Consider the following 17664-nt stretch of genomic DNA (forward strand, 5'->3'; position numbering starts at 1 on the left):
AACTGCGCATGCCTCAAAACGGTTGCCAAGGTCGCACGGTGAATTCAGTAGCTGTCTCTTTTACCTCGCATCTAGCATGGTACGATCACGTCGCATTGTGATGCGAAAATTTGATGTTTGATTGGCCTTTAGTCTGAAATCGAAGAAGTGCTGAAACGAATCCAACAGCACAAAGGCGTTCAAGGCATTATAATCGTCAACAACGACGGTATAACGATCAAATAAGACTCGAAGAGCGCGAAAATAGAACAAAATAGTCGAAGGCCCCCTTTTCAGGAATCCCCATTCGAACGACTCTCGACAACGCGACGACCGTCCACTACGCGGGACTCATACATCAGCTCGTTCAAAAAGCGAGACACGTCGTTCGAGACATCGACGCTCAGGTAAAACGTAGAAGAACGACCGATAGACGCATTTATCTTATTCGCTCGCCTTAGAACGATCTTACCTTCACACGCATTCGGTCAAAAAAGCACGAAATCATGATCGCTCCCGGTAAGAAAGCCGCAGGATCATGGAATGACGATCAGTTTCTGTTCTATAGAGAAAGAATATATTCTGATCGTGATTCAGGATCCTAATGTATCCTGAGCAGGAGCGGGGAAGAGAGACGGTATAGACGTGTAGAAAATGATTGTGTGTTTCAGTCCTGCTAGGGGAACGTTCGTCCACTAAAGTCATTTTGGGTGTTACACAGTCGTCCTCTTTGAGAGTCCATTATTACCAATCTGCTTTCTTGCGTGCGATTGGTTACGATATCCCTTGATGGATGACCGAGAGTGAGTGACCTCTCCAAGCGTGTAGATTTGGTACCGTGAAACCGTTCTATACTGCATCATTACCACCTGTCTGTAGGATTGCTATGATGAAGATCCTTGTGTAGCGAGTACGAAGGAAACTAAAGTAAGAGGGCACTAAAGTATCTAACTGATATTGTGTTTATATGTCTATCCACTAAAAAATCAGGTGCGGTCGTTCTCGAGCAATTTTCATGATGAGATCACCGAAGTAGGAATTAACCCAAGCAAACCACGGTCGAGTGAACTGACCGGCGTTGTCCTTATTGAAGCTCTCATGAAGAACCCCAGTACAAGCCGACGATTTGACGAGGGCATTCAGACACCAGACAATTTCCGCATCATCGAGCGATGTATAGGCTCGAGTAATAATCGATAGAGGCCATATAGAATTCATTCCAGTGTGAGGACTTCCCACGCCTTCAGACGCCGTCCCATTAAAGAAGTACGGATTGACGAATGACAGCGCCGCCTTTCTCGTGGCAACGTAAAGAAAATCGCTCTCATTGATTATACCGTAATAAGGAAGAGACAAGAGCGACGGCAAATTGGCATCATCCATGAAATACGAATTCCCATAGCCGTCGACCTCATACGCATACACTTTACCGGCCGTCGGATGATTAATAATTCCGTATCGATAGATCCCCACCTCTATTTCACCAGCAAGACCTATTGCTTTTTGACTCAGTACTGTCTCGTTGATTGCTCCCAGAAGTTTAGCGATCAACCGAAGTGCGGCGACGGCGAAAACGTTCGCCGGCACATTGAAGGGAAACGTATGAGAATCGTCCGACGGACGAAACGCCGTCTTGATCATGCCCGTCTTGGCCGCAGGAAAACCTCGTCCGTGCAGAAGAGAATCGGTTGGATTGAGCGCCGCACGTTGGAACATATAGGCAGGATTCGATCCCTCCTCCTCTGACGACAACTGCTGTTCCTGTAGGACAGCAATAATTGTTTCGACGGCATCGAGCCACAGTCGATTTCCTTTGAATGTAGCCAAGTCGTTCGTAACTTCGTAGTACTTCGATGAGAGCCACAGAACGTGGCATAGGGAATCGAGTTCGTATTTGCGTTCGAATATGCCCGGTGTCATTCCGTTGGATCGCGTGCCGAAGCACGCCGCTTTCGTCGTGTGATCGTCGGCGTGTGGATTGGGCCACGAGGTCGCGTCCGGGTGAAAGGCGTTTGCGTAGGGATCAATTAGAATTGATTTTGCCTGGCGGTGGATGAGTCCCGTGAAGAGGCGGTGCAGGTCACCTGATTGGTCGTTTTTGACGAATGATAGATAGGGGAGCATTTGATTGGTCGAATCGCGGAGCCACATTGCTGCTATGTCGCCGGTTATGACGAACGTGTCCGGCGTCGTCGGATTGAAGCGGAAAACGGTCGTGTCGAGTGCGTTGGGCAAGCAGTTCGAGAAGAGTGTCGCCAGGTTGGCGTCTTTCATGCGCGACGTCACATTGGCGATTGCCGCGTCTACGTACTTTGAAAGAAATGTTCTAGCTTGTGGAGGTGGACGAATGTGCGGCAAGCAACACGTTGTCGATGCGATATGAGAAAGGGACAAGAGTGCAGCGAGAAAACACCACGTCCTGTACATCTCCGACGGGATCTGCAGTCACGTGAACAAAAATAAACTGGCTTTTTTTTCCTGCGCCAAGTGAGGTACACGTCGCTCTCTTTATTGCGTCCGGGTTGCGGTACGGAAACTTTCTTCGGGTGGGATGAGGGCAGGAAAAACGGCTGTGAGCAGCCAAGTAGACTACTCAAGTGAGCACAGGTAAAGTGATCAGCAGCATGCATGAATACTAAATTCGCGCCAATCACTACCGATATAGTCGTCGAATGAGGGTCCTAAAAGTAATGGCTCACGAGGCATCACGTGTCACGTGATTTTCTTTCTTTGGGAACTTAGGATGAGTACAGAACGACCGACTCTTGTACCTCAAGGTGAGCAACGTTTATGCACGAGGCCCGTAGTGTTCTGGTTCACTTATTGGGCTTATACCCAATCTGAAATTTTATTTTCTCAGGAATTCGCCTGAATATCCAGTCAGGGGACTCTACTTGCGTGAATGCTCTTGCATGTCAATGGATCAGTCGTCACATCGTAAAGCTTCCGAAAGCTCCCAATCAGCTCTGTTTAGCAGATTCAGACCCCGACTTTCGTCACATTGCTCTCATTGAACTCGTTGAAGACATGGATATGATGACTTTTAAATCTCAGCTGAACGACTTGGCAAGAGGAGCCATAGTCGTTCACTGGTGTGACCAGCTGCCCTCAGATGACCCGAGGGTGAACGTTGCGTCTGAAAAAATGTCCATACCGGTTGTACTCATCAAAAAGTCGCCTGGTCTTCGACTTATTGCTGACTTGTCCGACAGTTCCAAAATGATTTTAGTGAAATTTTCGAAAGAGGCTTCAGTTGATGCGTCTCTACCAGACTATGATAGAGAGTTGCTTGATGGCGTTGCAGATGCAGTTGATCCGAAGTCTCGTCAGGGCGTTTTTGATAGATTTTTTGGACCAAAACTGCATTTTCATCTTCGTCGTCAATTGCGCAAGTTGCTGTTTGATGAACAAGGGAAGGCATACCTTATTCACAAGGAAACGGCATGGATGTGCGACATTTTTCAGTTATTTGATGATTTTGAACGAAGGGTACACTGACTGTTTGGCATAGCTCGTGTACCTTTTCATTGTTTCGTAGTGCAAAGAGCAACAGATCAGCGCGTTGAACGCTAGGAAAAAGGTTCGAAAGGCTGCCAAGGAACTGATTCAATGCGCTAGTCAAGTCTTTTGTTTTGACTTCCCGTTTCACGCTCTCATGTCATGGAGGCTGCAGAGGTAGAGAAATCCTGTGTCTAGTACATGACTGTATTCTTTGCGTAGTCAATCGGTGTTCTCTGACATAAAGGAAGTCACGGACTACCACATTACGTGCATGGCCAGACTGCAGGATCTCGACGTTACCGCCGCTGAAACTCTACTGTCTTTTTTGAGGTTTCTGTGAAGCTACGAGATTTTGCACAGGCGGCTTACTTACTGTCATTTTAGTTCTAATGTTGAAATTCCCTGGGGCGGCGTAAAAAAGTCGTCAGATGAATTGCTTTACACGTATTATTATCGACGCTTTCACGGAAGAATTTCGTCCTCGCGCAATAAAGAATGTTTAATGCTCAACGAAAGTCCTGATCGTTTTCACGTTACTCTAATCTCTGGTCAGACAGAAGGGAACTTGCACAATTGCCCTTTGGCAGCTTTTGATTAGGAACGATTTTTTTGGCACTCCATGAACACTTGAATCAAAAGAACTTGCCACAGTTTTGGAAGCACCTTTTGAAAGTATGTTAGCACGTTGAAATATCACTTGATTGATTGATATTTCCTTTAGAAAATTGATGCACGCCGACTTCCTTGGAACAAGGAATTGAGTCAGAGCTTTAGAACCGCACTGGAATTAGGATCTTCATTGAACATCAAATCTCACTCTTTTGATGTATATTCTCTCGTTGAGTTGATACAGCAGTTTAACATTTTTAGATTGGCGGAGATTGAGTAAGTGCAGTTAACCAACTTTTAGCTAAACGTGCTACATATCCTGCTTAGGAAGACAATAAGCCTACTGTATTCTGTCACGTTTCATGACAAATTGTCATGGTTCGCGTTGTCAGGCCACGTACGAGCTCATGTCCTGGCGGATCTTCAATCTACGAAATCTTTTATCAAAGACATTTACCTTAAAGAAGAGGCTTTGCTGTATCAGGAGGTTCTGAAACAACAGTTGTGATAAACCACTGTACATCGTTCTTTAGGCTGCTGCATTGGTTTCAACAATATACACCATTGCTACTCAAAGTGACACGGGTGACGCAGCGTCTGATGATATTGACGCAGAAATGTCAAAGTGGATTGTTGCCGTCATTGATTCTATTGACCAACAGTCAGAAACCTGGTCTAATCGAATTTCCGTTTTTAGAAGAAAGGCGCCCCCACAATTGAAGAAGCTGATTAGTCTTCAGGTTAGTATGATCTCATAGCATGACGCGCGGTTTTTTTTTAAACTGGTTACCAGGTGAACGAATGGCTAGGAAGCCACGTGGATAAGCTGACAGTGAACGTGTTTTTTGACATCGTTTTCAGACTTCCTTTCGTCACAAAAGAGGTAGCCTGCCGCCGTTGAGAGCACTATGTACGTATGGCTAGCTTTCATTTTTAGACTGTAGGCAAGTACCTCCGAGGTACTAAACAGCCAACGTTGAAAAATAATTCGTGGAAACTACTTTTGGCCTTTGTTGTGAAAAGGTTAATTATTATTCTCAGGCGTACTGAATTCGTAATCGATGAAATTCTTTTAGAAAATGGGCCTCGTTAAAGCCTGACATAGTTGCGCTGTTGAAATCAGCTGCTCTCTTCTGTAACCAGCGGGGTGTGCAGTACAACTTCTTTCAGCAACTCCTAGCCCTAAGCGAACCCACGTGCTGTCCAACTTTGCTAACATTCGTCGACGATGACGACGAAGCAAACTCTGTTTGTGCAGACTTTCTTGAGGAACTGCACGCGTTTCTTGTGGAGTATCTCGCTACTTCGCGAGGTGCATCTGATTTGAAAGGAAGCTTGAAAGGGATTTTGGTTAGAGAATAATGAATCCGGTGTCGTGTTTTAATTAATTAGTTGTGCTTAGACTAGTCTGAAAAAGAATGGTCCGTCTCCGCTACGGGATGCGTTGCTGTCCGTCTTTTGTACGGTAAAGGCGGTTTCTTTTATTTTATGTTTTGTTTCATGAATCTGCGACTTGTAGGTGGCACTTCCAAGTCGAGAAGAGCTCGCGGCTTCTGCGTGGCAGCCAGCAACGAAAAAATTTGTCAAGACGTTAGGCGATGAACTTGCCTCCACTGTTCCAAATCTGTTGTCTGACTGTAGCATTCGCTCCGTCGCCTTGTGGAAAATTCTCGTCCAACTCTGCTCTTGCCTTCCTCCGTCTTCGTTGAATGTGACCAATCCTCCCGAAGCGGCGGAACTTGCGCGTGCTTTTGCGTTGTTTTGGCCGCCTCAGACTTCCAAACAATTCTCCATTGCTACCTTTCAGACCGACGTTGACAGTCAACTTTCTGAAGACATGACTTCATATCGAAAATGGTTTTTCAACGTTCGGAGACAGCTAGAAAAGTACTTCACTCATTTTCTTGAAGACAGATTGACGGTGCAGGCGATGAAGGATTATATGAGCAATTATCAGAGAATTCGTCATTTTCATGCCAACTTCTTGTGTCAGCCTAACATCGTCGACGAATCAGATCTTCGGGGGAAACTGGCCCATTTGAAGAGAATGGAAGAGGCTCTCGCAGGATTGCTGTATTTTTCAACAGCTTCGGAATGGTATGCGTGTGTCTGTTTTGATTTTCTAATGATCTAGTTTCTCTATTATAGGGGGAGCGTTTTGTATGCACTAGCGCAGTGGAATATTGAGATCGACTCTTCCATTACGTCCTTGATCAAGTCGTATGTCATCGTGGAAGATAGTCTAGAAGGCAAGAATCCTAGAGACGGGCCGGATCTCGTCGTTTCATTTTCTCCGCAAACGACGTTCGGAGAAGCTCAAGAAGTCTACGATGCCGTATCTAACTTTTTGAGTCCCATGCTCGAGCTCAAGGACATGTTTTTCTACTTCACCGCGCAGAGCAGCGTTCTGTTTCAAGCGTTCATGGCAAAAGAATTGAAAGACGCCATGGACAAGTTCAAGAGAGACGATCCGCGACTCATTACTCATGTTCGTCCGAGGAAATCTATTTCTTCTCCTAGCCAATACATCCCTTGTCAGGGAGCGGACAACGACGACGAAGAGGAAAAGGCACAAGCGGGATTCGTTTCTTTAAAGGTGATCAGTGCAGTATATGCGTGGTTTCTAGCTTTAATTGGTTGTGCAAGGTCTTTGCTTCTGCTCTGAAGTCTACTCTAGAGTGCCTAGAGGATCTTATTGCAAACAGGGCTCAATTTAAGGATGTCGTAATGCTTGGACAAGGTCGTTTGAAAAGAGCTAATGTAAAGACAGAGCTTGAGAAAGTGGTTGGATTTTCTGCGTTTCGGCATTACGACGTCAGCAAAGTGAATCTTCTCATCAAGCTAGAACTTCTTCAATATTGCGATCTTATCACGGTATGACGATTTGAGTTCTACTTTGTGTGTTGATTATTATTTATGCTAGACAATTGTCAGCGTTTGTGAACAATGTCAAATGAGAAGCTGCCTTGAGAACAGCAGTTTCAAGGAATTGAAAGATAATGGAACGATACTTAAAGATAGTGAGTGTAGGTAAATTTACTGAAAGAGAGGTCGTTAGGTTTAATTTAGGTTCCAGAATTGAGCAGATGACAGCAGGTCAATGTATTGAGCTAAAGAAGACATTTGACCGTTTATTTGATGACGTTGGACCTAATAGGTTTCACCTTTTTTATGCCGTAAGCACGCAGTGATTTGAATTAGCAATTATTATTCCTGCTTATGTTTCTGAAGGTAAAAGAAAGCGAAGAATTTGTCAGATTTATCAGAGGTGCAAAGTTTTACACAAAGCCTAGGCACGATAGTTTTGTGCAGTTGGTAAGTACTACTGGTTGCTTATTTCTTGACGTCCCTTGAGTGGCTCAAATTAGATTACTCTAATAACAAATCAGCTGCACTGTGAAATAAAATACAACCAGACGGTTCTTAATCATCTGCTAGTTGCCTTTCAATGCGTTTCACCTTTCGCTGATCCGGAGATAACGTTTGACGAACTTTTACAAGAAATTGGGTCGGAGAAGTTCAAGCTTCAGAATTGGACCAAGGAATTTGCGACCGTCAACACAAACATGGCACTGGTAAAGTTTTGGTTCTCAAAAGCACAGGTACAGTATAATTGTGAAACAAGTAAAATCTGTGCAATAAATGGGCGTTTTAATTTTATTCACTGCGTAGGGAGACACATTGGAAAACGTTACCAGTGATCTGGAAAGAATCGTGAAAAGTGGTAACGTTCATTCTGATTTTGCCGATTCTCTGGTCTGCTTTCTTCCTCATTTTCAAGCTCCTCTTTTGGAGAGCTTACGGCAAGCAAAGGTAAAGCGGGATGTGCTATGACTTTTAAAAAGGCGGAAACTTTTACTGCAGTCTTCTCTTGACGCTGAACGAGATAAAGTTGGCCAGTTACACTTAGATGTGAGGAGAAATGTCGAAGAAAACCGTTCCTTGGAAGTAAGACGTGTTCAGTAGATCTACTAAATAAACTGACTTCACAATTGCACAGCAAAAACTAACTGATGTGAAAAGACAAAATGCGCTTCTTGAAGAGTTGCTAGTCCAAGAAAGAAAGGAAAGAGAAGAGACTTTAAAGGAACGCACGGATGAAGCTCAGCACGTAGAAAATTTGTTGAGAGAAGCCACAGATGAAAATCGAGACCTAAAGGTGTTTTGCTTGTTTTTTCTTTGACCGCTTGAGAATTTGATCGTGTGTTGTATTAGGCATTGCTAGTTCAGAAAGAACAGCATCAAGAAGATCTTTTGCGTCAATTAGAAGAGTCGACTTTGAAAGTTCAAGACAAAAATAGCAGAATTGAGGAGCTCGAACTAGAGGTGGGCTATCTATTTCGCCAATGCGAAGAGTCGGTGCAGCATGTTAAGGAGCTTGAGCTTGAGGCGGGTAATATTTCGCGTCAATGCGAAGAGTCGGTTCAAGAAAAAAATCGCAGAATTGAGGAGCTTGAACTTGAGGCGGGTAATATTTCGCGTCAATGCGAAGAGTCGGTTCAAGAAAAAAAACGCAGAATTGAGGAGCTTGAACTTGATGTGGGCAACCATTTGGATCAGACAAGAGAGCTAGAAGAACGTATCAGACAAATAAGCGTTCAACATGAAAGAGCAATACCAGACGATGACCTTGGCAATTTTATCCTTCTTCGAAGTGACATAGTTGTGAAAGAAAGTAGAAATCTAGGACACGGCTCGTACGGAAGTAAGTGTTTTCGAATGAATAACATACCGTAGCATTTTTATTAATTAATATGAAAATTTTCAGATGTTTGTTTGGGAAAGTGGAATGAAACGTCAGTTGCAATCAAAACGTTTCACAATATCTTACTGTCAGAGGAAGAGCCGTATATGTTGCGTATATTTCGGCGAGAAATGCTCACTTGCCGTTCATTATCAAAACATCCCAACATCGTGTCTGTATTTGGAGCATGCGTGAGACAAGACGGCATTCCTACACGCCTGGTTATGGAATTAATGGAAACGTCTCTCGCTCAGTTGTGGATGTCCGCGAAGTTGACGAAAGAGTATCTAACAGTAAGAGAACAGCTTGACATTGCGGACGATTCTATATCTGGAATCAGATACCTTCACGAACAGAATCCAAAGCCTTACCTTCACTGCGATATTCGATCAACAAACATACTTATTGGAACAAACATGAAGGCAAAAATTGGAGACCTTGGAGCTAGTCATATTAAGGATGCAAGCAAATCTCAATCAGTAGGCCTCTTAAGTGGCCCCTATCTCGCTCCGGAAAGGCTCTCCGCTCCTCACAACAGCGAAAACTCGAGAGCGACGCTTTACTCTGATATTTATAGTCTTGGAATTACTCTCTGTGAGCTATTCATCGGTGAGAGCCCAGAGAGCAGCAGGAAAGCCCGCCAATTGGCAAAAATCGAAAATCCCAAGTTGAAGACGCTCTGTCTTCGGATGACTAATGGTGAACTATCAAAGAGGCCAACAGCTAGAGAAACTCATATGATTGTAGTCCAAGAAAAGGAGAGTCAACGCTACACTCAGTGTTCCCGGAAGAGAATTGTAATAGGTAACTCTGAGGGGCTCAAAGACGACGCTATTCAGCTTATTTCTATATGACCTTGTAAGCTCATTTTTTATTTGTACTATTCTGTGCTGTGTGTGTAGTGAGCATTTTATTTACCCCTCCTGAATTTGGTTTTTCGACTTATAGTTACCGCTTTGCATCGGGTTCGTTTTTTAGTATCTTTACTTGCTGTTTACTCTTTTACTTTCTCGTATACAGATTTTCTTTTTCAGACGTCATAGATCTAGTATACAGATTTTCTTTTTCAGACGTCATAGATCTAGTCTAAACTAGCGCGCGTTAAGACAGCTTCTCTGCGTTTCTTCTCTGCGTCACTCTTTCACTGCTCTGACGCGACTCTTTCAGACTTCTAGAAAGAGACTCAAAGCGAACCCGAATTTTATATTGCCGACGACCTATCTACGTTGCCTCAGCTTCGTCGATGAGACCGGACTTCTCAAAAAAGGCGGAAAAGGTCGAAATCCTGCACGAGGTCGTCTCTACGCTGAGCGGAGTAGGCTAGTATACCCAATCTCCTAAGATCAGTCGCTGAGGTGGCGCTGCACGTCGATATCTGCTAAATTAAAAAAGAACAACGTCGATCGCGGCGCGCGGCAGCTAAATTGCAAGGAAATGCAGTATTTTACGTGCAAAAGCCGTACAAAGCCGGAGCATACCATCAGCACCAGTAAAGAGAGAAATAAGCATGCGGTTAGGCAAGGACACACATTTTAGCAGGCGAGAGCAGGCTGGCAAGTCAAGCACGCACTCAATAGTCTTTGCATGATTGAGTCTTCAACACCGGATCGAGTAGTCATCCGTCATCTTCGTCTCGGCGGCAGCAGCAGCAGTTGCAGCAAAGAGCCAAGCAAAAACACGTAAAGTGCACTATGGTTAGGAGAATGGAAAAAGCTGCACCTGCGCCAATAAGAGCCTTTTGCTCATCCGCATTTAAAGCAGCAATGATGTAGAGGGTGGAGGAGGGCAAAGAGGAAAGAAGTCCCGCCAAAAGAAAGAAAATGGCGTAGACTCTCATGTGACATTCTTGACAGCATGTTAGCGATGCGTAATCTGCAAAGAACGCTCCAAGACCAAATATTCCAAAGCAAAAAGAAACCACTGCGGCAATGGCGCCCCCTTGCAGCTCTCCATCTTTGTCGTTCTCGGTTACAAGAATAGCAATGCCTATTCCCAAGGAAGCGAATTCGGCCAGAATCAGCAACGCAGGAACGCTTTTCGTTGCCCCTTCACTCATGACGTCTCGCGGTTTTTCTGGGAAGTGCACTCCAGGAGTCCTCTCACGCGAGGTCGCTCAGGCGTTTCCCACGTGAGATAAACCTGTCAGGGCGTTGTCTGTGCCTTCACTTTCAAGTCAAGCTAGCGATCAGCTGAAAATGTACTACATCTGTGGAAAGTGTTCCTAATTTGGAACCATGCACCATGACTGTTACCAAGGATACGGAATGGGCGGGCGTTGCCAATCGAGGCCTCAGGAAAAGTTCATCTTTCGGAGTCACTGGCGGTATTTGTTTTCATTTGCCTACAACGGTCGCAAAGACGAAGGGCTTGATCGAGGTACTGTAGAAAAAAAAGGTTAGGGAGCGGAAAGTTACACAGTATGTTTAGAAATAACTGTAATGTTTTCGTTATTCTTTTATTGACGTTCACTACAGTATTGCATGCTGTGCTACGTTTTCGTACGATTTTCGCTTTCGCGTTTCTGCATTTTTTAGCTTAGCGCGCGCTAAACAGCTTCACAATGTCTCACCAGGAAATCTCACCAGGAGCTCTCGCCCTGATGTCTCACTCCTTGGTTCTTTCAGACTTTCTACAAAAACTCAAAGCGAATCCAAATGACCATCGCCGGTTTTTGAGCGACTATATAGTTAGCGACCTATATCGCCTCGGCTTCGTCGACGAGACCGACGTCATCGCAATCAGACAAGAAAACTTCTCGAAGAAGGCGGAAAAGCTAATCGAAATCCTGCAAAGGAAAAGCGATCCCGGGGTCGTTTCCGCGTTGAGAACCGTTCTTTTAGAGCGACCGACGCAGAAACATTTCGCCAAGCTGCTTCCGCAGGAATTTCCAAGAAAGGTCGATGTTCCCGTCAAACTGCTTTCGAAGAAGTCTATGGTATCCTCAAAGAAAGGTTCGTCGAAGGCCAGCGTGTTTTCAGTAAAAGGTACAAGAGTAGTTTGTATTACTGTATACATTCACAATTGTAGTATGGACCTTTTGTAGAGCTACGTTTCGTTGAGCAACCGACGCAACCAGTGGCATACTGTTTGCTTCGCAGCGCCGTCACTCTTCGCGTTCGAGCCGACGGCGATGGTCCGCTCACTTACCAGTGGTTCATGGGCGATGAAGCCCTTTCAGGCCAACAGACAGGCGCGCTGGAAACGAGCACAGCGGGATCTTACGTCTGCGAGGTCAAATCTCGTCGAGATGAAACGATTCGAAGCACGCCTGTCAAAGTTGTCATCGTCAAGCGCTTAGGTAGAATAATATATATCTAATGGCATTGACTGAATTGACATGTTCTTCTAGTATCTCAAGACGAGCTGCCTCCTAACAAGACTCTTCAAGCGTATTATGAAGAAAAGGATCTCATCATAAGCGCCCCAGCTGAGATAACAGCACGCGGCCAAAAGGCTGAGATGGCCTACTTCGAAGCTCTTCGCAAGGACGGTGGTACTCTCTGCCGCAGAGCGAGACTCATGATCGTGGGTCGCGATTTGGCCGGCAAGTCGTCGCTGGTAAACGCTCTCATGGGCAAGCCGTGCAAAGGGGAAAGCGAGCAATTGGAGAAAAGCACAGAGGGCATCGAGTTCACCGTCGTCACGTGCGCGTTACGAGGAGAAGAGTACGAATTTGAAAAAGCCGACGAGGTCGAGTTTCTTGAACGAATGAGAGCTCGCGTAGTCGCCTTAGAGATCCGGAATCCTCCTGAGAGCAAGAAGAAGTCGTGTGGCAACAGTGAACGACCCAGCAGTTCCAGTTTGCAGAAAGACTATCGTGACGACGAAGACGACGTTGACGATAGCTACCAGTATGATGCAAACGTTGACAGCAGCTCTGATGAGCTGTCTCGTCTTGCATTTGAAGGTCGAAAACTGTCTCCTGAAATGGAAAAACTTGTCGATGAGGAACTGAAAAAAATGAAAGAAGGAAAAGACGACGATACTAAAGAACCGGACTATATCATCCTGCGAATATCAGACTTCGCCGGCCAGCCCGTTTACTTGAATAGTCATATTCCTTTTTTATCTGAACACGGCGTCTATGCTCTCGTTTTCGATTCGACCGAAGATGAAGAAAGCAAGCGGCCAGCTGCCATGTACAAAGACTCCAAGAAAGTTGAAGTCGAAGAGACTGGCAGTCGATCGAACGAGGAATACTTAAGAACGTGGCTAACGGCTATAGGCTGCACTCAGCCTATTTCCTACGACGGCAAGAAGCGACCGAATCCTTCCGTGCTTATGGTTGGCACACGACTCGATAAGATATACTCCACTTCGAAGACATTGGCTTCGTTCGCGTCCACGCTTGAACAGAAGCAACGACGCATCAAGGAGTACTTGTATGAGAGCTGTCCGCACTACTACGACTCGTACGTGTCCGGCGTCTTCTTTGTTGACAATACTCGCTCGTTGGAATTTGGACGACGCGAACTGCGCAAAGTACGACAGTCGATAGTCAAAAAGGCGTTGAAGCAGAAGCAGCAAACGACGAAATTTCTTCCCTTCTCTTGGATAGAAGCTGAAATAATGATCATTGAGCTGAAGAATCGTAAGTATATGCGAGTGGAGGAATTCAAGAGTCATCTCAACGAAAGAGACGTCGTCATTTCGAACTGCAACGAACTTCTTCAGTACTTTCACGATATCAGCGTCATCGTCTACTTTTCTCAACCGGAGGAACTCTCTCACTTCGTCGTTCTCGATCCGAGCTGGCTGGTTCAAATATTTCGATCTCTGATTGACGTTCACACGGTCGACGAGCGACAAAACGAGGAGAGACTGCGACGAGTGAGTCGCTACGGCATCATTTCCTTTTCGGAAATTCAAACCAATCTCAAAGAGGAAAACGAAAACGTCGAGATTATCATGCAGATGCTTCAGAAGTACGATTTTTTAGCGCCCTACGTGACGAACTCGAGAGACGGTGCCAAGCGTCTGTTCAATGGTAGCGAGTTCAAGTCCGAGTATTTCATCGCTCCGGCTCTAGTCACGTTCAATCCCAACGTCTCTTTATTCTCTTTGCATCCGGAACTGGGTCAAAAGGATGGCTCCGAAACGGTTTTTCCTAAGCCTGTCTATTTCCTTTGCGACTGCCATCTGGTGCCGGAAGGACTGTACACGCGCCTCGTGACGAGACTCGCCAATCGATTCTGCGTTTGCCCGGAAGTATTTCGTCATTTTTCTCGTTTTCATTACGACGAGAGGTTCGACGTCGTTCTCGCCAACTGCAGTGCCTTTACCGACTACGGCGCGAGAATATTTCTGACTGTCGCTGACTCTCATTATAGCCGTGATAGCGAAGACCAAATTGCGGCTATCTGTAAGGAAGTGTTCCAGTACGTCGTTGTTGGCCTGCACGATATCATTCAAACTGGAATGAAGGGCTTGCACTTTTCCCTTCAGTATCGTCGCTCTTGTGACTCGTTTGAGAACGTGCCGCCTTATTCGTGTCATCGTCATAAAATTCTAAGCTGCTGCGACACGCGGTGTCTTAGAAACGCTCTAACAGAAAATCGCAGTTTAAACTTCGAGCCGTGGATGTCTACATCGTTCACTACTACGGTAATGAGATGCATGCCGGCCATTTGTCGGCTTTTCCGTTACCACGCGTTTTTTTAGTGTCCTGACATTCCCATCTGCCAAGGAGCTCCGCCTCGTGGTATCAAAAATGTATGCCAGTTTTATTTTTTCTTATATCGTTTACGTAGAAGTCAGCCTATCGAAAATTACGCGTCCTTCATCTCCGCACGGTCCGCAGAGAGGCAATGAGGTCGTTTTGGCTACATCGTTTCCCGGACGCTGCGAGTGGCGTCAAGCCGGCACACGAATTCAAGATAAACTCTCCCGTGAAATGCAAATCAATTCCTTGAGCGACGAAAATTCCGGTCTCTATACTTGCATTGAGATAACAGAACGATCGTACCGTGCTACGATTCCGTTTGAACTGCAATGTCCTCCTCCAAAAGGTAGTGTTTAGTTCGAAGTTTTTACTCACGTCTTTGTTTGTATGTTTGAATAGAACTCGACTTGAAATTGTCAATAGGCGTTTTCGAAGACAGCAAACTGCGGGAGGATTCAAACCGGGACGATCCTATTCGATACGGACGTCCGATTCGTCTAGAGTGTTTTACCGAGTTGACTTCGAGAGACTTGAAGTATCAGTGGTATTTTGAAGGACTGAAGATTTCCGGAGAAACGTCGCATGAGCTTAGAATAGCCCGCATGCGGGATTACTTGCAAGGAGCATATCACTGCGTCGTATCATTGGACGACCATCACAAGCCTGAGGAAACAAAAACGGTCAAGCTTCGCGTAGAAGGTAAATAAATAATTAATTAATTATGAAACCATCTGCGTTTGTACGTCGATTTAATTAAATTTGTGCATTCGAACATCATGTGTATGTACTTATTCATGGGAGGTCTCCTTTTCTTAGACAGAGTGACCGGTTCAATAGAAAGAGGACTTACGAAAAGGAATACTCAATGTGAAATATTTTCGCCTAAATTTCAATTGAATCAGCGTAATTTTATCTCTAGTGCGAGAGTTTGTTGGAAAACGTGAGTGCGCCGACAAGATTGCTCTTCTCATTGGCAATCAGAAGTACAAGAATCACGAATGTCTAAAGACGCCTGAAAACGATGTGAAAACCATTTCGAAGAAGCTAAGCGAATTGTTTGGTTTTCACGTCTTAACGTTTCTCGATCTTTCCCACTTTGAACTCGTCAAAGCTTTGGAAAAATTCTACTCCATGGTTCGTCCGGGATCGTACGTTTTTGTCTTCTATGCCGGACACGGATTTGAGTGTAACAATCAACAATATATACTTCCAATCGACGCAGACAAAAGTGTCAGCATTCTGACTGCGATCTCGGCTGAATCGATTCGGCAAGTCCTTGAAATGAAATCAGCGAAAGCCATCTTCTTTGTCTTCGATTGCTGCAGAAATTTGTACGTACACTACCTCAGGCTTTGGTGCCTACGGTATGTAATCTTAGGGTCCGATCGAAAGAGCTTCCGGCTCCTTTACTCAAATTTGGACATGATTTAATAGAAGTATATGGATACTGGATTATTATCAAAACGTGGTAAGGATTGGAAGGGTTGAAGAACGGGAATCTAAGTTGATTACTTTAATATGAGTATAACCGCTTTTAGCCGAAGTTCGGAAAAGGCCTACGAGGGAAAGGATAGCAGCTCCTTTCTTCCGTTTTTCTTAAAAGTATTGCCTCACTGCCGCTCAAAGCTGTCGGATTTCGTGGCGCAACTGAAGCAGGGTGCATGCGATAGATACTGCGCGACATGCATATACACTCTACGGTGACGATAATTTTTCTTAGAGCTGCAGACGCAAAAAGCATTGTACATCGAACGCTCTGACACAGTGTCAAGCGGAATCGGAGTTGATGATGTGTCCTTTTCTCACGACGTCTCCAAGGACGAAAGAGACAAGAATGAACAAATTGTGGCTTCTATGCACAGTACCGTACATCGAGATCTCGAGAGATCACCGTAGTATATGAATGTGTCTTTAGCATTTAGCAACACAATGACTCAGTCTCGTCATCACCCCGAACATCCAGTTTCTGTTACGTTCAAAACAGAGCAAACGTGCGTAAACGTTGTCAAAGTTTGGTGCACGTTTGAGCACGAAAACGGTGATATTCTCGACGCTATTGTGAAAATCAAAAGTCCGGTATACCGTGGCTATACTGCTCATTATACTCGGGCATTCTGGAATTTTCTTTTGTAGATTCAATTGCTTGAAGATGATGTAAAGCAAAAGCAAGAGTATCACTGGTCTATTAGATACCTTCTAAATTTTTTACGAGTAGGTTAATATCAAAGTCGTACCTCCGAGTGCCTGCACAATTCTTTTTAGAAACCGGAATTGATATTCAGTGTGTGGGTTCGCTACAAGGACAAAAGTAGCATGATAGAAGAAGAAGTCTTCTTTGAGTCGAAGATTGGAGGGCAATCGTAAGCATACGTAAAGCTCGTCATTTATCTAAAAGAGCCGATTTTCTGCGGTTAAGATCCGGCGCTTTTGATTCTATGCAACAACCGTCGTCTATTCTGCAAAGTTCGCATTTCACGTAATTTCTTTCCTTATGATTGCTCCTACAGTATGTAGAAAGGTTTACCTCAATAGGGGATCTGAAAGTCTGTCACATTGAAAGGCCGGCCAGAATATGTAATTACCTCAAAGTCTTTGCGCCTATTCCTAATATATTTGTTGCACTTAGATTTTATGTACATGTGATTCTTTTACCGACCCAGGGTTTCTTCTTATACTTCAATTCCGCTTGGCCTTCTTTTTATGGGTTGTTTCCTTTTTACGCATTATTTTACCGGTACTGTAGCAGACACGCCTCTTGAGAACTTATGACAAAACCTGACCACAGCGGGATTTCCGCGTGACTGAATCGGAGACTGGCAGGTGCGTATAAAGGTGCCTCATTTTATTATAATGTGCGTTTGTGTTGAGCCTGCAGGTCAAGCTTGCCTCTATGCTATATAGTCATCCGTGTTAGATATCAACACCGATCCTGTTTGAAGTGGAGGAATCGTCATCTCTGCGTTCGTCGACTTTTATATCCGGTACACGTGTGTGCACGGTTTCTAGTAATCTCGACCCGCAGTAGCATCAATAGCGGACGGAGAGGAATGGAAGACCTACAGGATTGAGTGATTGAAACCAAATCAATGCAGGTGGCTGATGTCCTCATGCATGAATTTGTATAGCCTACGGGATTCCACCAGCTTTGTTTGTAGCCAAAATGCCCAAC

The 17664-nt window shown here is 44.8% G+C and overlaps 4 protein-coding genes across 6 annotated transcripts; 3 read left to right on the forward strand and 1 right to left on the reverse strand.

Annotated features, from left to right (window-relative positions):
- Window positions 1-13: 13 nt before the first annotated feature.
- LOC136184338 (dynein light chain roadblock-type 2-like) lies at window positions 14-695 on the forward strand. The gene is made up of 5 exons (XM_065971221.1): window positions 14-79; window positions 133-208; window positions 277-386; window positions 441-498; window positions 548-695. Exons 1-5 carry the CDS (start codon window positions 77-79, stop codon window positions 592-594), a joined length of 294 nt encoding a protein of 97 aa, XP_065827293.1. The 5' UTR covers window positions 14-76; the 3' UTR covers window positions 595-695.
- Window positions 696-957: 262 nt separating this feature from the next.
- On the reverse strand, window positions 958-2406 carry LOC136184407 (uncharacterized). The gene has a single exon (XM_065971296.1). It carries the CDS (start codon window positions 2404-2406, stop codon window positions 958-960), a length of 1449 nt encoding a protein of 482 aa, XP_065827368.1.
- LOC136184337 (uncharacterized) lies at window positions 1509-9873 on the forward strand. Of its 2 annotated transcripts, XM_065971220.1 has the most exons (27): window positions 1509-2586; window positions 2645-2756; window positions 2840-3468; window positions 3518-3654; window positions 3700-3810; window positions 3865-4028; window positions 4079-4152; window positions 4202-4365; window positions 4417-4576; window positions 4623-4829; window positions 4883-4972; window positions 5027-5112; window positions 5166-5439; window positions 5492-5554; window positions 5609-6186; window positions 6238-6577; window positions 6629-6685; window positions 6736-6963; window positions 7013-7109; window positions 7159-7265; window positions 7321-7404; window positions 7458-7691; window positions 7762-7902; window positions 7954-8037; window positions 8090-8248; window positions 8305-8794; window positions 8858-9873. In XM_065971220.1, exons 2-27 carry the CDS (start codon window positions 2723-2725, stop codon window positions 9685-9687), a joined length of 5622 nt encoding a protein of 1873 aa, XP_065827292.1. In that variant the 5' UTR covers window positions 1509-2586; window positions 2645-2722; the 3' UTR covers window positions 9688-9873. The 2 variants fall into 2 exon arrangements, with proteins under 2 accessions (XP_065827292.1, XP_065827291.1); XM_065971219.1 differs by having other exon boundaries at window positions 6238-6685.
- Window positions 9874-11384: 1511 nt separating this feature from the next.
- On the forward strand, window positions 11385-17274 carry LOC136185407 (uncharacterized). Of its 2 annotated transcripts, none has more exons than XM_065972534.1 (17): window positions 11385-11817; window positions 11877-12131; window positions 12183-14437; window positions 14495-14534; window positions 14584-14841; window positions 14895-15194; window positions 15312-15362; window positions 15415-15826; window positions 15874-15963; window positions 16034-16152; window positions 16216-16356; window positions 16411-16571; window positions 16629-16706; window positions 16758-16855; window positions 16912-16971; window positions 17028-17069; window positions 17122-17274. In XM_065972534.1, exons 1-16 carry the CDS (start codon window positions 11394-11396, stop codon window positions 17050-17052), a joined length of 4767 nt encoding a protein of 1588 aa, XP_065828606.1. In that variant the 5' UTR covers window positions 11385-11393; the 3' UTR covers window positions 17053-17069; window positions 17122-17274. The 2 variants fall into 2 exon arrangements, with proteins under 2 accessions (XP_065828606.1, XP_065828607.1); XM_065972535.1 differs by having other exon boundaries at window positions 11691-11817; window positions 11861-12131.
- Window positions 17275-17664: the final 390 nt, after the last annotated feature.

This window comes from Oscarella lobularis, chromosome 3 (genome assembly GCF_947507565.1).
Source record: "Oscarella lobularis chromosome 3, ooOscLobu1.1, whole genome shotgun sequence".
NCBI classification, from domain to species: domain Eukaryota; kingdom Metazoa; phylum Porifera; class Homoscleromorpha; order Homosclerophorida; family Oscarellidae; genus Oscarella; species Oscarella lobularis.